General features: G+C 32.2%; 1 protein-coding gene across 1 annotated transcript; it reads left to right on the forward strand.

The window, feature by feature from the left end:
* Positions 1 to 4,886: 4,886 nt before the first annotated feature.
* Positions 4,887 to 20,487, forward strand: LOC145679491 (brachyurin-like). Its single transcript, XM_081750069.1, has 7 exons — positions 4,887 to 4,985; positions 11,944 to 11,992; positions 13,055 to 13,211; positions 13,846 to 14,015; positions 16,312 to 16,404; positions 17,368 to 17,498; positions 20,088 to 20,487. The coding sequence occupies exons 1-7, from the start codon at positions 4,887 to 4,889 to the stop codon at positions 20,250 to 20,252; spliced, it is 864 nt and encodes a 287-aa protein (XP_081606195.1). The 3' UTR covers positions 20,253 to 20,487.
* Positions 20,488 to 21,533: the final 1,046 nt, after the last annotated feature.

Below are 21,533 nucleotides of genomic sequence, written 5' to 3' on the forward strand. Positions count from 1 at the left end.
ATTGGAAATATTCTATATTAACCAACACATAAGCCAATTTTCTGATAATACATGTTGAATTCAAATTTACTAATTTTAGCAAAATATTGGTTTAACTGAGGTTTCACTGGCAGCAAGTTAAGTAACCAGCATTCTTCTCTTGATAGGAGTTGTACAGCACAGCATATTAAGAATAACTGATTAAAAAGCAAGCAAAAGAGAGAGCGAGAGAAAAGAAATAAGGTACGTTTCTATAACGTACCACTTAAAACGTACAAAATATTAATAAGTAATTTTTATAGATATCAACACTTCCTGCACGGAAAATGAATTTAAGTTCATGATGAATTTGACACCATAAACTGTATACCCAAATTTTTAGTTTGTATAAGTATTATAACAAAATACTTTGGTTTGTGTAATATTTACCTGTACCTTGGGCAGAAAGTACTCATACATATGCACTATACTTAGTAGAATGTTCATTTCATATTAACAAAAGAAGAATGTTTTTAATATATGTAAGTGATTATTATGGGATAGTTGATGATATTGACATGTTTTATGGTTACCTAGTCAGTGAGTTTGTGTACTTAACAGTTTTAAGAAAAGGATATTATAAGTTATATCAAATAATAAACCAGTTTAACATCGTTTATAGACGTTGTCAGTTTTATTAAAAAGGTGAGATTAATGGTATTTAAATATCGAAGCTAATATTTTTATGCCAAAGAATTACTACCACTTCGGATTTTTATCTTAGCAAACGAACCAGGTTTACGACTATCTTTTTGAAAAGTCGTTATAAAAATTTGGTTTACCTCACCCGGGACTTTGTAAATTCAATTCCCGAAGAAGAGTAAGGCTGAATTTACTTTCATATTACAGTTAATGAATACGAACTTAACTATTTTGCGAAGTGGTAAAGTAATCATAAGAAAAATGGACAACGAAACAATGCAGCAGGAATCAAATACTAGTGACAGCGATGAGACTAGTGTAACACCAGGATTGGCATCGGAAGATATCTTGTTAGCTTTACAGTGACAAATAATGCAGATGTCTACCGAGATAAAGCAGACCATAGAGCAGAAGTCTGACGAAGCTAACAAGCAAAATGAAGAATTAAGTAGACGAATGGAACAGAAGTTTGACGAAGCTAACAAGCAATATGAAGAATTAAAGCAGACCATGGAACAGAAGTTCAACGAAGCTAACAAACAAAATGAAGAATTAAAGCAGACCATGGAACAGAAATTCAACGAATCTAACAAGACCATGGAACATAAGATAGAACTGAAGTTTGACGAAGCTAACAAACAATATGAAGAATTAAGTAGACGGATAGAACAGAAATCAGATGAAACGAAACAGACAATTGTCCAGGTGGTGAACGACATTTCCTCACAGTTCGAGGAAAAGTTAAAAAGGATATCCGATGATTGTCAAGAAAAGCACAATCAACAAAACCAAGAAATTAGTGCTGTAAAAAAAGATTTTAGAAGTAATAGAATCTTCCATTAAACAGCAAAAGATCCAGGTCAGCAACAACTCTAATAACATACGTGTAAATGCACAGTTGTTAGCTACTATTCAGGAAGAGATTAGAACGTTACAGGCTAAAGACAACATTTACCGTAATAACTTGGGTAGTGATCGCTTTGAGTTGCTCCACTCACCAGAGATGAACTCGCCTTCGCCCGGATCTGATGAGGATATTATACTAGAAGAAAGTTGTCCGAAGAGCACTGGTGAGCGAAACATAGATGGTGTCATGACACAGCACGTCACGGATAGGAACTATCACTCAACAAGAACAAGGAATGAGAAAAAGAAGGTAAAATTAAGTGTTAAAATGAGTGAAATTAGAGCTATGAGCAAATTCAGTGGTAAGTGTAATGAGAATGCTACTTCTTTCTTAGAGAAATTCCAAGACGAATGCAATATAATGTCTATCGATCGATCACAATATATGAAATTAATACCCCATGTATTACTCCCACCTTGTTCCTTATGGTTTAAAGCAATACGTGATCACATTAGTACCTATGAGGAATTCAAAGCGGCATTGATCGCAAATTATGAAAATGACTTTTTGCTGGCAAATAGAGATGCCACCCTTAGAAATCAACACTTCAATCCTCGATTGCACAAATCTCTTGTAGAGTTTGTTGTAAATGTCTACAACGAATTAAAGGTCGTTAATCCTTTGCAATCGGAATCGAGAATAATAGCATCGATTCGAAATTTGCTTCCATTTAAACTGCAACAGATCTTATTTTCCACATAGTGTATGAGTTTCAGCCATTTATTGATGCTTGTCCAATGCTACGAAACTCAATACCATGCCATGAACCCACAATCAGGAATGGGTAAAAATAAGAATAATTCAGATCATTTGGTGCCTGTTCGGAATTTAAATATACGTAGTATGAATAATACAGAACCTAACCTAAGCCGAGTATACTCTAGCAATCCAAATGAGCAAAGTAAGCAAAGTTATGTAGGGAATCCGCCTAACCTAACTAATCATGGTAATTATGATGTCAGATCACTCAACAGCAGTAGATATAAAAATAATCGAAGTACTGAGCGAAATTCCAGAAATGCAGCGAACTACGTGGATAGACGTAATTGGAGATCAAGAGATGGGACTTCATACCAAAGTCAGAATCACGATGAAAGACATGTACAACACAATGTAGAACCTAATCATGATAGCGCAGTACAGTGTACGTTATTAGAACCGTATGCAAGTTCGAATGTAACCTGATTACCGTTACTGAAATTAGGTTAAATTCATGTTAGTTGTAGATTCTTGTAAATTTTCATTTTAAGTTTATGTATTAATATCAATAATGAAAACGATTCTTAAAAATACTTGAAATGCTTAAATAGAGTTTTAAGGTAGACTGGAAAATTAATTTTCAAATGATTTTTATTCTTTCTTGTTAATATGAGGAATTATAATTCGATTTATAATCAATTAAAAGCAAAGATTATTTATATTAGATTGATTTGTGTTGAAAACTTAATTGTCAAAGATTATGTTAAAAAGAAGCTCTATTCTATAAAATCAATTATCCAACGACTACCTTGAAAGAAATTCTTCTTTATTATAACATCTTAGTGCTACTATGTATACCTTTAAATGCAACATCCGACTTATTTGTTATTTAATGCGCCCGTAAAGATTAATATTATTTGTAACCCACGTTTGTCCTTTACATTTTTCGAAATCGCACCCGTCGACGATTAATTAAATAAGCGACGATATTTTAATAAGGAAATATATTAATAATATAGTGGATAATAATAAAATAAATATAATTAATGTAATTAAAGATAAATATTGATGAAATGAAAGAATTGTTACGAATGTATTTATATATATATGTATATGTGAAATATAATGAATAGATATACAAGGTGCGATCAAAATATGATGGACATATATAATATAAGAACACTAATGTAAACGGACCAGTGGTTCTTGAAGATAAAAGCCAAGCCTACTCATGACTTTTATATTCAGTCCCTTTGTCGAGCGACATTTTTATATAACAAAATACTTTGGTTTGTGTAATATTTACCTGTACCTTGGGCAGAAAGTACTCATACATATGCACTATACTTAGTAGAATGTTCATTTCATATTAACAAAAGAAGAATGTTTTTAATATATGTAAGTAATTATTATGGGATAGTTGATGATATTGACATGTTTTATGGTTACCTAGTCAGTGAGTTTGTGTACTTAACAGTTTTAAGAAAAGGATATTATAAGTTATATCAAATAATAAACCAGTTTAACATCGTTTATAGACGTTGTCAGTTTTATTAAAAAGGTGAGATTAATGGTATTTAAATATCGAAGCTAATATTTTTATGCCAAAGAATTACTACCACTTCGGATTTTTATCTTAGCAAACGAACCAGGTTTACGACTATCTTTTTGAAAAGTCGTTATAGTATATAACTTAAGTACCTATTAATTCACAGAATTTCTCGTATATAACTGAATAATTTTCCATTTTCATAAACAGTGTTTGTTGTTTTAAAATTATTTATTAAAAGTAAGGAAAGAGAGAAAGTGGGAACATGGTTAATTTATATTTCAATATATATATAGGGTAACTTCGCTAAATAATGCCACCAACTCAACATATTGTTCTGGTGTTCAAGTGTTTTTATATCTACAACCGTGCAAATTATATGGAAGATGGAGTGAACCTTCCGCTACAATGCAATGGGAAAACAAAGATCCTACATAAACAATGTAGACCACAATGCACTGAGAATTGGAGTAAGTATGAGATGCCGTTATTACCAAACGTATCGGCAAAAAACGACACTTACTTTACAACAACGGAAAGGTGTTGGAATCGTAAGGAAACACATTTTGAACACAATTAAACAATGTTCTTGCCAATGTGTTACCTGCTTTGGTGGTACACAAAACCCATAGTCACCGTATATGTCGTTAACCGTTAACTCTTGTGATGATTGCGAACCTCTTAACATAACAGCTGCAGTCATATGGAGCACTACTCGTCGAAGCCAAACAACAATGCACAACCAGCGTCACACAATGTTTCTGGGGCCACATTTAACTATGCTGTCAGAATCACATAATTCGCGAAACCAAATCTTGCATTCAATACATTGAATCCACATTTTAATACCGCTGAGATCATAGTAATACCCTCCACAGTCCCATCCTCCATCCTTCGTCTTTCTAGAGGATGCTTGTTTCTTCGTGCCGGAAGAAGTGAAAGGGCAAGCTCTTGCGAATAGATATAGTTTTACCAATACTCCTCTGGCAGTAAGAGAATGCCCCCTGGGATTTACTACTCTCCTAGTTATTTTAGCTGTAGGCAAGAGCTCGTGGATAGAATGGGCACTCGATGGTGTTGAAGGAGAGAAGGCGGCTGGTCATGTGCTTGGAGGTGCTGGTGGAGGTTGCTGTTGCTCTGAGACAAAATTTGGGGAAAAAGCGACATCGGGTATAGCATTTTTGTTAAAAGGATGCGTTGTAGCACTGAAGCTTGAAATTATGTTCTGAGGTATTGCTGAATGAAACCATGGCTATGAAAACAATTTTGGAAACTGTAGCTTCCCAAGTGTTCTTCTTCTTTAAGGATGCGTTCGTCGATAACTGTCAACTGCTTCAGAGAAGTACAATTTTAACGATTTGAAGGAGCTCTTGTCGAGCGGTTGAAGTTCATGGGTGTGCAGGCAAGCACAGAAATTTAATATATATATGATCTCAGCAGCATTTAAAAAGGTAATATCAAGATGACTGCGATGACAATCTACAATAAGCAGTGCTCGGCCAGGGATTCGATGTCTGTTGAAATGTTCCAGAAATGAACGGAATTCTTCCTTTGTAACATAGCCTTTGTGTGTCACTGCATAGGTGTTACCTGGAGAAAGATCATCACCAAACTTTTTTTTTCATACTTTCCCTTGTATAACACGATCGAAAGGATCTAATTTAAACCTGATGCATTAGTGCACGCAATAACACTCAGTTTCCCTTTTTTCGCCATGTGTGGCATTAAGTACTCGCTTGCTCCCTTTCTGTGTCAGATTTTTTAGGCTACTGTTGTACGTCAATTACAGCAAGCATTTAATCAGCATTGCAAATAAGTTCAGGTTTGTCACAAAAGGTTCATAGCATAAAGTGTATTTCGCAATAGCGTATACAATTCGTTCACTATAGTTTTGTTGAAACGCATGAGTTTACCATAGCTCAAATTCTCCGAATTTCTGCACACGATATTCAAGTGTCTTGCCATGAAAGCATAAAACCAGACTTTTCCAGCTCTACCATTACGATAAAGAAAAACCAAGTTTTAACACTAGTATTAGTTTCGATTAGTGATTAGATGCAGTGACATTATTTCCCGACGCGATAGTGGCGTTATTTCCGGAAGCAATATAATTTGTTTCGGATATTATTTCGATACTAAGAATATATGTCCTGCATATTTTATCTATATCATGATATTGTGCAAGTACGGCCCTATCAGCGCGTACTTTAGTAATCGTAAAATCTTATTTTTACCCAAACAATTCGCCTATCTTTGTTTGACGCTCTAAAAATTGGCGAGCTGTTTCCCCTGCTTCGCGGCTGTCACGTCAACATTTGTTCACTGGTTTCTCTTTACTGACGCCTGGCTGAAATCTAGTCTTTGTGTCTACAAAGACAACAGGCATCACTGTTTATGACACACCCATAAGCGATTACCTTACGAATCACGTGTTCATATTAGCAGTGTGGAAAGTTTTCAATGGTGTTATTACCCGACTGGCTTTATTTGCCGAAGTTATGGTGGGTGTGTCTGTGTGTACTAATAATTCATACTGGTCGAATAATAAAGTGCTATTCTAATACTTAGTATGTTATAGTTTTGCAATTTGCTGATTTAAAAATATCACGAGAATTTAGTTGTAACAGAAATATGTATTTTTTTCAATTTAACTATTTTGAGATAAGACAAGACAGTATTAACCCCTTTTGCATGATTATTTTCTTTTAGCGAAAAAGATCAGTATTGAGAATCTTCATATGGGAACTTGAAAAATGAATTAAAACTTGAATTTTATATGTTTCACTTAATTCCGACAAGAAATAAGCAAGTGTCATATATTGCACACTTACAACCCAGAAAGAACATTACAGATGACACCAAAATCTCTTATTCATACACGTCAATATCTGACACAGCAGACAAAACAGTCACTTTATGTCTTTGATAAATTGCATAAAAGCTAAAGTGAAAAAGGTATGTGCCATATATGGCACGGCATGTGGTAAGGGTTAAGATTTGATGATTAGTGTTTGTGTAACCACATATTTAGAAACCTAATTACCTAGTTTCATACAAATGATACAAATATTGCTTAACTACCACATTTACTTTCATTTTATTCGCGGATACCGGAAAACATATTATTGCATGTATTCTTTGTATATGCCGCTCTTCTAAGAAGCAACGTTTGAAACATTCGGGTGTACGAGTTAGTACATATCAACTCGTAAATCATATTTAAATGTGAATTTAATAAAATCTTTGTTTAATATAAATGAACAAATTATACACAAGTTTCCTTTGTTCTAAGTTGAGACGATCGAAATATACTAAATTTTGAGCTAGCTGTCCTTCGCCTTCTCAGAGTATGAATTTTAAACAAGTATTTCCATTGTAATCAAAGTAACAATATGCTCATCATGAGATGAATACCCCTCTTTGCTTAGAGTCTTCCGTTGTTTCGTTACATGTTTTGGAGTTTCCTCGATATAACTAACTGAATACAGCAATTCCATATTTGTAGGCTAAATCTGATCATGTGCAAATACAATTTCAGTTACAGAGTCAGGAAATCTTTTGGTTTCCTTCGGATTTCTGCATTGAGATACCCGTCTTAAAGATTTCTCTGAGCACAGCTTTTCAAAAAAACAAGGAAAATATTAAAACCTTGACATCCTTCTTCGTGTTCAGCAAAACCATGGCAGACTTCATCTTCAAGTAATTCTTGCGCCCAAAAAATATTCCCGAATCTTTTTAATATTCGCCCCTGTATTTCTTGGTCAAAAAAATCTTACAGGATATTATTATTATCACTTTTATTTTTCTCCCATAAACACTTACTGAAGTCAATAATCTCAAAATACTATATTCTGTGAAAACATTCCTCAGTATCTCTAGTTTAATGGTTTTGACAATTAGAATAGAGGAGAAATATTTTATGGTAAGAGAATCGGATGGATGATTTCCGTGACATACTGGCACTTCATTGATCCATGGAGTTTTAATAGGACGAAACCCTGCAATATGAGTTACTTGAAGAATTCTTGTTAGATTAGGGTGCAAATCAATTAATATAATTTTAAATTAAGGACAAAGTTGACTTAACTGAAAAGATAACTGCAGTTTGTGACTGTCTACGAACAGAATTACTTGCAGCTCTATGACTTTTTAATAAATATGGGTGAAAAACTTCTGCTATAATGTAGTAAAACTTTTGAATTCATCTATCTACTATTATACAAGCAATTCTTTAGTTGCTTGGAATACATTCAACAATTTCACCTGGCAATTAATTGTATTTATAGTTATATTCCATTATTTTTGACAAATTTCCTCATTTCCTTGTAGAGTGAAAAATACAGTACGAAGTTCTTTTTCATTACATATAACAACTTCATATACATTTCAAAGGCATCTTAGAGCAAAATCGTTCTGGTTTCTTGAGTACAAAAGTCTAAAAAGCTTTCGTGGCGTTGTAGATTTGAGATGGATTATTATTCAAAATGTGAGAATTTTTTCCTCACATTTAAGTGCTTCTCAAGATAATGAAACCACGTCGTAACATTACTTTCACTAACATTTCAACTTGCTATTGTCACATGCTCTGATACTTTGTCGCTAGTATAGAAAGTTTCCTCACGAATGCTTTGATAAAACCGGTAACAGATAAATTATTCTTGAAAGGATTTTGTCTATTATTACTTTCAACAAATGATTGAGTACTAAGACAAACATTGTTTCTGCGACAGTGAAAGGTATTTGTTTCCTGAATTCTGCTAACCACTTCACTAGTAAATGTTCTTTGTAAGTACTGGATTAGCACCAAATGTTGATTTTGTCTGCTCTTTCAAGTACTTTTCAGAGTTGACCTGAGATCATAGTATATTTTCACTAGATTTAATTTTCAGTCTAACATCAACTGCATCTTAGTATATTGCATCTCTTGTTTTCTATAGTGAGCTGTTTCTCGTCAGAGAGAACAAAGAATCACTTTTTATTCTGCAATGAAAATATTTTGCTGGGTGTTTTCAAAGATTTGCAACCACTTAAATTGGCAAACCAAAGTGAATGAACCTAAGCTTACCTATCTTTTTCTTTTAAAAATTGAAACAAAAGGAACTTCCTACAAGTTTGAAAATAGGATTGTTGATTGGTATTTTTAAAAGACCTAGTTAGTTAAAAAAATTATATTTATAACATACGAGTTGAATACAAGAATTACAATTGGTTAATTTTAGAACACTACATTCAAGGGAAAATTTTGTTCATCACTTAAATCGGGGTACACAAAGAAATATAATAGCTTTCATGACCAACAAAGGAATGTAGATACGCTTTGGTATAGTTTCTCACTTCAAATCATAGTATCATTGATACACACGCAAACGACACCGTGATGGGTACTGTACCCATTTCTGTGATAAGATAAATTTTATTTCCCGTGACCTCCCTGCTGCCTGGTGCTCTTATCATGTGGCAGCAGGGAAAGCAGATTGCTTAGTAGTAGTTATTTCACATGCTTGTGGCAATAATTTGTATTACAAAGTGGTAAATAGAAGTATTAACGTAAAGAATATTCCTTAAAAGGGTTACACACTATCGCAACGAAATTTACAGGAAATCGTTTTCCTAAACGTGTGAAATAATATTGCTTGGAACAAATGTCTTCCGTTGTTCTTTGTTATACTTGCACGGTCCGCATTTTACATGGGGAAACATGATAGAGATGTAAATCTACACATTATAGAAATAGCTTTGTAGTACCAATGTTAAATATTTTCTAACTTACTCTATCTCCTATGGAACCCTAAGATTCAATGAAGCGTTCACAAAATCTCTCCATTGACTTCTATGATTAGCCAATGGATCCAGGTTCTAGTTTGTATTCCTATTTCTGCGAGATCTATCTTAATATTTTCCTTCCATCTGCGCCTAGGTTTTCCTAATGGTCGTTTTCCGGTTGGTTTTCTACTTAAGATTTTGAAAGCGTTCCTACTTTCTTCCATGCTGGCTACATGACCTGTCTACCTGAACCTCCTAGACTTGATGACCTTAACAATGTTTGGTGCACCTTATAAATTATGTAGCTCCTCGTTAATAAGTTTCCTCCATTCAACATTCCCGTTTCCCTTGGGTCCGATTATTCGTCTCAGGATCTTGTTCTAAATACTTTAAATCTATGTTGTTGCTTCCGAGTAAGCGACCATGTTTAGCAAAAATACAGAACGATAGGCGTGATTATCATTTTATATATTTTAAGTTTCAATTTCCTCGACAGAATTCGCAACTACAAGAGATTTTGAACTGAATAATAACATTATATTCCCTGCTTTTAGTCGACATTTAATTTCTTCGTGAATATGTTTTTTGTCTGTTAATATTCATCCTAGATATTTGAAAGTATCCACCTTATCAACAGTATTATTCCATATTTTAACGCATTCGTAATTTGTCTATTACGACCCCGACGAACTTCCAAGTATTTAGTGTTCTCTGTATTTACTTCTAAACTCATGTCCCTCCAAGCGCTTAATAAGTCCTCTGCATTTCTTTGTATTATTCTCCCATCATCTCTAATTGACTTTACATCACCAGCATATGCCACAGCCTGGTGAACCTCATTCAGTTCTAGGTCCTGGAGCTATTTTTGATTTTCCTTTTAGTGTATTCCAGAACAAAGTTGAATAATAATCATGACAGCGCATCTCCTTGTTTCAGGCCATTCTCGACGGAAAGCTTGTGGCCAAACATTTTCCTACCCGGACTTTACTTTGGAATTTATTTAAACATGTTTTTATTAATCTAATTAGCATTTTCGGGATTTCAAATTCTGTAAGAATATTATACAATGCTTCTATTCTAACCAAGTCGTAAGCCTTTCAAAAATCAATAAATAGTTGCTGTACTGAGGTATTGTATTCAAACTTCTTTTCGAGTATTTGTCGAATTGTAAATATTTGGTTGATAGTTGATCGATTTCGTCTAAATCCACACTGATAATTTCCAATAACTTCATCTGCGTATGGAGTCAATAATGTTTGATAGAATTTTATAGGCCGTTGACAGAAGATATTCGGCTCGCTAATTATTACAGTCAGCTTTGTTGTCTTTCTTGTGAATTGGAACAATGATGGATTCTTTCCGCTCTTGTGGCAAATCTTCCTTGTTCCAGATAATGAGAATGAGTTTCTGTAACTTGTTCCACAAGTTTTCGCCTCCAGTTAAAAATAACTCACCCGAAATTCCGTCTACACCCGGATATTTGTGTTTATTTAATTTCTTTATAGCTATTGCTTCTTCTATTCGGTTATGTTCTGGGATATACGGTTTCGCAGTCTGTATTTCCCTTTCTCCACGCACATTAGTTTTTGGTTGTGTGTTAAGCAATTCTTCAAAGAAATCTTTCCATCTATTTATTATGCTATCTGTGTCAGTGATAACTAGTCCGTCAGCTTTCTTTAATATATACGCACGAGGTTGATAGCCTTTCTTAAATTCGTTGATCCCTTTATGCAAGTCCAGAATGTTCTTATTTTTACTCTTATCTTCAAATTCCTTAATTTTAGCTTCCAAAAAATCGCGTTTGTTTCTTCTAAGATTTTTTTAAGTTTCCCGCCTTATGCCTACGAAATTTTGGGTAGTTATTTCATTCGAATTTTGTACCAAATGCAATTTTGCCTGTTTCCCTACTCTGCTAGTTGAATGCATTCCTAGTCGCACTATGCTTTTGTTCCTACGTTTTCCGCGTGCCATAATTTGTCTTTACCTGAAATTTTAATGCTATCTCTAATTTCAATCTAAGTATCCTCAATACTAGTGCTATTCGAATCTTCTAACACCGAGAATCTATTAGAAACTTCAATTTGGTATTCCTCTCTTATTTGGCTGTATTCTAATTTCTTTAAATTAAATCTCTCCATTTTCAGACATTGAATATTTAATTTATTCAACGATAATCTCTCTCTATTACACACACACACACACATATATATATATATATTATATATATATATATATATATATATATATATATATATATAATTTATTCTATATTATTATTATTATTATTATTTATTATTATTATTTAATTATGACATAGGTGACTACAGAAATGAAACATCTTAAAGTGTATTGTTCTCTTTAATAGGCTCTTGCATCTTCTAAGATAAATAATCTTTCTTCAGCGTCATTAGAAGGTAAGACAATTTTTATTATTTATATCTACAATTTCCAATGACATTTTAATTTGCAATTCTATCTCGTTAACTTATACCATATCTTATGGTCGAGACCAAAATTGCATTCTTCCCATCAGCATGTTTTCGTGTCCAATGAGTCTGTTAATATATAATGCATTTTAATTTTTTTCACATTTACTTTACAAGCCTTAAGTTTTCTTTATTCTAATTGGTCCATTCACTACATTTTTTCCCAGAAGGAAAGCAAATATGGATATTTGCTCTCAACTCTAGGAAATGTTTTTATAAATATATACTGACATATGTATAGTTAACCATAAGAGAATAGACATACGTTTCAAATTAAAATACATTATTGTTTGTAAGATAATTGATCTAACGGTGTTAAAGAGTAGAACTTATTTTTAATTTCTGGAATTAATATAATATTTAGATCACAAAGCACACTACAAATATTAATGTAAGACATAATGATCACAGGCAGGGACTTGTTTTTACAAACTTTACAAGTTATACAACTGTTCAATGAAAAAAAAAATACTGTAAAACAGAAACAATAAAAAACTTTGAAAATGATTTGTAAATAATATTGATTCTAGTAGCTTTATTTTACTCGTAAGTTTTATTGTGTACTTTCAAGACTTCAAAGAACATTACCGTTTATACTTAAAAATCCATGTGAGATCTCTGTTTTATGAAACGTGTCCCAGACTATCGAAATCATAGAATGTATATTAAATAAATAAATCAAGTACACATATCAAGTATAATGAGCATCTAATGGAGACTAATATGAAGAGGTAAGAAACGTCAGACTAGCAATGACGTACGAATTAAGAAAACAAAAAAATATCACGAAAATGACAATTTATGTTTCAAGAATATTAAAATGCAATAATACTAGACTTCTCAAGTTTTGATTCAAAACTTTAAACCTCATAGAATATCTACAATATTAAGTCAATATGCCAATTATGGTCCCAATTACTATACTCTGGCTCTTAATACTTAAATATATTTTCTTCAGATATTAATTAGCTATTCAAATTACATTTGTAGGACATGATGTGAAACTACACAATTCCAACAGAATCGCAGGTGGTAAAGTTGCACGTCCTGGACAATTCCCTTTTATGGTGAAGATGTGGTACCCTGGTGGGTGTGGAGCTAGTCTTATTAGTGATCAGTGGGTTGTGACTGCAGCTCACTGTGTGAAGTAAGTTGCACGTTCTAATTTCAAACTATTATAGATGTTATTATTATGATATAGTTTGGGGAAAATAATCACGATTAGTTACTACACATCACGTGTTATTCTGGAGTACTCCAACATCATATTTCTAATTCCACTTGCTCCTCAAATGGTTTATGATTATCAACCTTAAATATGAGTAGGCAGGATCCCCTTCTAAACTGTTTGAGAATGTTTGAATTGTGTCCTTGCTGTTCGCAGGAAAAGTGGTAAGGCATGTACAAAAACAAGAACGTTGGTAACGCATGTACGCAAATAGTTGATAACGCAGAGCACAACTATCACTACAACACGTATAGACGAATATGAAAGAGAACCACTTAAACTAGGATAAGTTTAATATCTTATTTTCAGATGAGAGATTGCAGCTTGAGTTTACAAAGTAACATATGATGTCTTCATTTGAAAATTCTAATCCTAAAGTTAAGCTGAACATATAAGGTACTTCATGAAGCAGAATGAAATAATTCACCAAACCACACAGCGCATTACGAATACGTTAATTTTGTAGCTAAAATTTACAAAAAGTATGTAATACTATCGTCATGAACTATATTGAATTGAAACTAAATATTCAATTTAATACTTTTGATTTCAGAAATAAAAAAGCATACTACCAGATAATTTTGGGAGATACAAATCCACACGACACTGACAAAAAAGGAAGCCTAATTATAAATGTAACCAAAACATTTATCCATCCGGGATATCCTAAGGCATGGCACGATATAGCACTCTTAAAATTACCTCAACGAATTAAATTTACCGGTAAGAAAAACATTACAAACTACTAATATTAATAAATGCTTTCAATGGTAAGATACGGCCTGTTTTTTTAAAAAAAAACTACTTCTAGTATTTTAGTTCATATTTGAGTGAAAAGATTGAAATATTACTATGTACTAGGTTTCAGCATTAGAAATAGCAATAGCATTTTAATCCTGTGTCACAATAATACTTTGATCTTAAAAAGTACAGTTGGTGTTGGAAAAAGGCCAATATTATGTTAATGACCACTTACAATATTTTTTCACTTTCTCATAGCATTGTCAAAGACATAAAACGAATATATGTAACGTGAGCGTGAACCAGATATAATCAAAGAGCTGTAAGTTAACTATCACAGTTTAAAGAGCTTCAGGTAGCAATGCTTTCTTGTATGGCCAGAAATTGAGGAGGAGACCAACTTTCAAAGGGCCTACTGTATTTTTTTACATTATGTGTTATTATTGAGTCATTTACAGAAAAACATTAAAAAACTGTTGGTAACTGTAGTAAAGACTTATTACCTTTAGTCTTATAATAATATGTCTTAATATTACTGAGCATAATAATCTTTACAGGTTTCAGATCAACATATTGTACTTTGTTTCCGCTTACGTAGGAACTTCCCTCTTGTATAATTATAAAGTGGGAGAATGTTGTTATCATACCATTAGTTTGTTTTCATGTATTTCAAAATCAAAATGTGATTTTCTAATCCTTATCATAGTAATTGAAATTCGATATTTCCTCAGAAAAATGAGGAAGGTCCTTAGCAGTCTTTCAGTTTCTGTGGAATCATTGGGCATATTTATAGTTAACGCATTTTCCACATAAACTAAATAAAGACTTGTTCAATTCCCGTTTGTGCCTTTTTAGCTGTTTTATTTTTGATTTACAGTTAGTGTATATTTTTTCTCTAACGTGATAGTACTTTTTGAATAACAAAACCTCCGCAGAAGATTCAAGTACAATAATTTTATTGCTTAACTGGAATAACGCTTAGTGAAAGCACTGTTTGAAGGAGGTGTGAACAAATAGAAATGTACTATGTTTAACCAGAAAATTTAAAGCGTTGATCGGCAAACCGCCGATAGCGAGCTACTAATAGGTCCCGCGGACGCTCGGGTTGATTAACTTTGAATACCTCCACTGAGATGACTCTAATGACAAGAACTGCTTGTTTCTCGTGCACATCTGCCATTGTCAGCGTCATTTCACAGTTGATTGTATACGCGTAGGGTTGTGCACGTTACGATTTTCGTGTATATATTACACATTTTCTAATTTGGATAGTTAGACTTCGTGTTTTCTAGAAATGTAAGTTTATAAGGAAGAAACAAATGTAAGGCTTTTCTAAGAAAAAAGTTCATAGTTCTCAGTTGGTAGATCACAGTAGCACAGAAGCTTTATAAGTTTCTGACAAACGATTTAAATTATTTTACGTTAAATAATGTAAGAGCAGAGTTAAAATCATGTTATGAAGGAGGGTACTTTTCCCCTCTTGTGAAATAATTCTTCATGCACCCTTAATTAATAACGTTTAAAAATTGAAATGAAATCCTTCAGTGTAACGCCTCACGATTATTCTCTTTAGTCTAAAGGAGATGATGTTCATAATGTGTAACTGTTAGCAAGTGATAGTGAAAGCATTGATAATATTGAAAGTTTTTATTTGAGTTACTTTTATTGGAGAGTTTTGAGACTTTAATGCGAAAATAGCTGTTTGTCAGGTAAAACATTTTGTACCAGAAAATGTCATTCATTTTATGTAACGTCTTAAATTTATATTCCTCAAATTAAGAAAAATACACATAAAATAGCGACAATATTATTTAGAAATGGTTAGTTAACAATGTGGTAGCAACTATAGAATTTAAACTAACAAATAATCATGTCTTTCCAAAGTCATTTTCAGCTGTTACTCTGTTCATATTTGATATGAAACCCGTGCAAAACAAGTTTACATCTTAAAAATAAACCCAGTTAGCCTTTCAGAAGTAGCACAGTATTTTCATATACATACTTATGGATTAATCTATAATTAAGTGTACCTTTTCATATTTATTGTTGAATACTGCATTCAGTGGAAATGAATTAAAACCTTGATACTGGGTTGAATGCCACCATAGTAATTCTATTTCAGTTTTATAATTTATTGTTACACATAAAGTTCTCTCATGATATAAATAGAAATTGATAATACATCAATTTCCATTGGAAAAAGTACGCATCCCTTTTCTTATAATTGTTCTTCCATGTATTAATTATGAAATGCTTCAATGAATTCTTTTTTCTTTAGATTTAATCAAACCAATAGGGTTGCCCTCCAGAAATGGTGATACATTTGCTGGACGTTCTGCTATAGCTGCCGGATGGGGAGCCGATGGTGATGGTAAGTAAGTTCTTCCACAAGTTCTTATGAAAAATGAACATCAACTAAATATTAATAATTTAAAATACTAATCACAATAATATGTTTTGAATCATATTACTTCTTAATTTGAGAGATATTAGAGTAACATATTTCAACTTACGTAGCTGTTTTTAAACATAGCTGTATTTCTAAGAAAAAATACTTATCTCTTTAACTTGAATCGTACTTTCTTATTTATAGATTATTCTCTCGTTAAAGGCTCCAGACATTTAAAATTGGATAGAAACGTAACGGAATTTATCATTCAGAAGCATTATTCATAAATTCACGCGTTTAGGCAATGTGTATGGAACGTCCATAGCACAGAGAAATATACTTACCAGAAATTTAGAGAAAGAGAGAAGAATGTTTGATCTAGTGCGACTAATTCAAAACTGCTTCGTAGAACTGAACTCCCATTCTGGGAATTTTGTTTAAAGAAAAAGTTCAATTAACTTTTAATTAGGGCAATTTTAATATAAGAAGTTTCAGTAATCGTAACATGGCTTCAGTAATCTATTTCACATAACAGTAGAGCCTACAATTACTTTTGACTATACTAAAATATTATGAGGATGACACGCTGGAGAAACTAATGCAAATTATTTGCAACATTTAGTGCTGTGACGGAATAATTTTATGCTGAAAGTGACTAAGAGAATTTCATTTTGTTTTGTTATGCAGAAAGAATTTATTTCGTTTAAATCTATTGTGATAATTTTCTATTGTGTTTAGACGGTGAAGCCAAAGTTTCTAGCAAGAAATATTGTGTTTATTATTTAAAGTCCGCTTTGAGCATAATATGAAGAATTTTTATCTTTTCTAGATTTCTTTCTTCTTTACCTCATGGAAAATTTTGAATATTTTTACACTTATAAATGTACTTCAATGTCCACGTCGTCATTATAAAAGGTTATATGCAACATTTTCCCCTTTTAACAGGTGATAAAACCAATAATGGACCGTTAAAATGGATAACAGTTAATGTTCTGAGTAATAAAGATTGTTTGTGGAATGATGTAGATTCCTATGACGTTTGTGCTGTAGGAAAGCCAGGGCAAAGCAGCTGTTCCGTGAGTATTAAGTTTAAGGGTAATAATAATTTAACACAAATTAATATATTGTAATTTAATATGATGATTGCATTAAATTTAGTTTCCAATATTTCATATTTCCAAGGACATTGTCAGAGTAACACTAAATTCATATTAACTTTATGGTTTGTAAGTAGTTAGTGGAATTCAGACTCTGTTGCGTGGATAATATTGTTTGAAATGTGATGTAATAAATCAAAGTTGATACATACAAAGTGATAAGTAAGAATTAAATATTTCCAAACCGTATGTGGAGTGTGTTGCGAATACAGATACAATAGTGAAACAATGAACTTTTCCTAAGGTTGATAGTAGCATCAGAAACCTGTGGGAATCGTGCCATTTGTACTTTATATATATCTGCTTATTTTACTTACCATTCGAAAACACTTAAGAAGATGTAGCGTACATTTCTGATTTTGACGTATAACTAAGAGATTTTTATGTAATAGTAAATATATTTCTAGTTACCACCTCTTAACGGTATCCAAATAACAGGAGATCCAGTCGGGAATCGAATCCTGGTTTTCCACGATAAATGCGCGTACGTTAAGCGCTTATCCACGAGGGAGCTGAATTGTTCTATATAAGAGAAAGCTCACTTCAGGTTTGATGGGTTAACAACAATTTGAAATTCTTATAAAACTGAAGTTTGATTGCTTTGTTTTTTAGTTTAAAGTTGTCTTTTAGAGTGTCTAATTATTATTTGTTTTAACTTTGCGTCAAATTTAACTCCTTCCACTACGATTTATTTTCTGAATATTTGAACTATAAGTTATAAAAGTGTATTATAGATGGTTTATCATTACACAACTTTTAAAACATCAATATAGTAATCCTACGTGATGCTACAATAGTTTAAATTTTATGACGAGTGTAGCTCGTCATTGTGCAATTTGGCAGCAGGAGGCCATGACGAACTAAGTTCGTCATTATAGCGGAAGGGGTTAATAATTGCCCTCAATATTGTCATGATAATTTCTTTGATAGTAACATGTATCAAATTTACAATATGCATATTATAAGATCATATATGTATTAAAGAAGACTTTGTTACGACATATCAAAACAAATATGCCAATAAAATTGAACTTTCTTAATAGTCAACAAATTGTTTATTAAAATCTAATTATTTTGAAAACGTATCCAAGGAAATATGAATATACACTGATAGTTATATAATTGTTGAAGACAACTAGTTTTAACAAGTTAATTTGAATAAAGTACCGCATTAGTCAAATAGGAATTATTATTATTAAAATGTTATATTATTTGTTGGTAAGAATAGATAACGAAACTTTTCTAATCATATGTGTGTTGGATTCAATTTGAGTTTAGCCAATCCCATTCGCTAGTGAGGGTATATGAGATATAGACCTATGGCTTAACGTGTGATCCGAAAAACTCGAGCTTCCGCCTAATATCAAAGCCTGGCCTCCGCTCCCACACCAAAAGCGAGTACACTATTCATCTGAGCATATGTGATCACGAAATATTTCAACTGAGAGAACTAGTGTATGGAAATGTTTATCAATTTGCATTATATAGGTGTGGTCGGTAGAGCTTCAGTCGGAATTACGCAGCTTCAAATTTTATTATATTTCATGTGTAAGACCACATGGAATGATATTTTAAGTGATTAGGTTAAATTTCTTTGGTTTTCATTCGGTTAGCTGGAATTAAATAAAAATACACTTTGACATAATTGGAGCATACATGTGAGTAGTCATTCAATCACATTCAGTGGTAATTTATAATGGTCTGCTCCAACGCAACACAAAATCTGGGTTTATATCGCGACAATGTGATTTTGCACAAACAGTATAATTGATTCTTGAAACGTTTGCCTTGAGAAGTGCGAAACCTGGTAAACAATGACGCTGTTACTATTCATTAATTCTTACAATGCCCTGAAACAATAAGATTTGAAATATATTACAGCTATCATTCCTGAAAATTATTGCTTTTACTTTCTGATATGAAATGTACTTCAAAATGTGATTAAATATGTTGTGCCTATCATAAAGATAGAACACGTAATAGAAGAAGTAATGATGCATCCAGAAAATAATTGACGCAACAAGGTTTAACATCACTGACCACCGTTGAACTACTTTCTAATTTGAGATACATCAATATTGCTTATGAGAGCCTTGGCATTGATGTAAAAAATAGTCCCTTGGCAAATCCACACTGTATTGATTACAATCAAACATACTAAAAGAATTACAGTTCACTAACTACACAAATCACGAATATGTATAGTAATTAAATATACCGGAATTTACGTGATATACCAAACCACCATCAAAAGAAAGTAAAATTGGACCTAATAGAGAAATTAAACCCGGATTCTTCTAATTGCAGAACTACAACATTAAGCACCAACCTACAAGCGTTCATGAAGTATACCTTATTATGTATTATTATGTCCTTAATAATAATAATAATAATAATAATAATAATAATAATAATAATAATAATAATAATAATAATAATAATAATAGCGAATATATTTCAAATTGTTACGTTTTCTATTTCTAATATTATCACTATTATTACTTTCAGGGAGATAGTGGAGGTCCTCTTGCCGTAGTTGATAGAAATGGATATGTACAAGTTGGTATATATTCAAGATCTGATGGAAAATGCCCAAGTTCCAGACGAGGAATTTATACTAGAGTATCATACTATCTAGACTGGATATCAAAAATAACTGGGATATCAGTATAAACATTGAATACTATATACTTATATAAAAGATTATTAGTGATTTTGTATATTATCTAGGCAGTTGAATAATGTTTTTTGACCTTATTTTTGACATGAAATGTTAAATGATTTATATAAATAACACACTCAACATTTTTGTACTTAGTTCCAATGACCATGAGCAAATTATATATATCTTTCAAAATACTGATTAATTATGAGAATTATGTGTTGTGTAATGAAATCCTAACTTCTGTGTAGCTCTACAATTTTATTAGTACGTTCTCAAATATTTGAATAAAGATTATTGATATTAATGTACAGACGCTTTGATAAATAATCCCAACGTATCTATTACATATTAATATATCTTCTCAAACTACAACTTATACTTGTAATAAGAAAACAAACAATTTTACACCATTCATTAGTACACGTTCTAAAGTATGATATGTTTGTGACTACTCCATGGATTGTTTTGCACAAATAGAATTTCTTACCGATAAATTTTGTATTCTTTTGTGCTATTCTTGGATACGTATCAGCACGTTTGTCGGTTTCCTCAGTGGAAATCATGTCTGTGGAATTTATGTAAATACTTTACATCTCATCTTAATTTATTCTTCCAAGGAGAAAAAAATCCATGCACAGTTACTACAGGATATGCATTAAGTCTAGAATGGTACATAGTGACATACTAATTTTAAATATATCCGTACTTCCCTAAGAATGAGCCTAATGTGTTCATGAATTATTTGCTAAATACGTTACGTTCTCACTGTTAGACAGTACGAATCAAGGTTGTATACATGTGTCGTCATGTTGTTAATATTTTCTCTGTATAAAAGGTCGTTTCAATTCTAAGACCGAGAGAAATGTTTTTTTTCTTCATATTATTATACATCAGAAGTATCAACATTGTAAAAGATAAATATTTCATTAATGACTTAGGCGGAATTGAACTTTCTTTACGAAACGAATGTTCAAGCCGCTACTCTAAGACCGCTCTGTTAAGTAAGAGGAAAAAACACTCATGTATGTAGGAAATTGCACACGTTTACGATTCAAAGGTTTTAATAAGGACGAAACACTCTGATTTCGGTCATGATAAAATACTATAGTGCAGAAAATTCTAATGTAAATTACAAAACAAAATAAGACACACGAACACGTAAGGACATGAAGAAGAAAGTGGTCTTGAGAGTCATTAACATAGTACTTCAGACCACTTTCTTTTTCTTTTTTTGATTCACCGAAAATATCTTTGTAATTTGTCTCTTTTTTATACTAGATTAGACTCGT

This window comes from Thermobia domestica, chromosome 2, assembly GCF_964235325.1.
Source record: "Thermobia domestica chromosome 2, izTheDome1.hap1.1, whole genome shotgun sequence".
NCBI lineage: Eukaryota > Metazoa > Arthropoda > Insecta > Zygentoma > Lepismatidae > Thermobia > Thermobia domestica.

Coding starts and splice junctions, on each gene's coding strand:
- LOC145679491 (XM_081750069.1), top strand. CDS start 4,887: ATGGTGTTGAAGGAGAGAAGGCGGCTGGTCATGTGCTTGGAGGTGCTG. Junction 14,016..16,311: donor TCAACGAATTAAATTTACCG/GTAAGAAAAACA, acceptor TTTTTTCTTTAG/ATTTAATCAAACCAATAGGG. Junction 16,405..17,367: donor ATGGGGAGCCGATGGTGATG/GTAAGTAAGTTC, acceptor CCCTTTTAACAG/GTGATAAAACCAATAATGGA.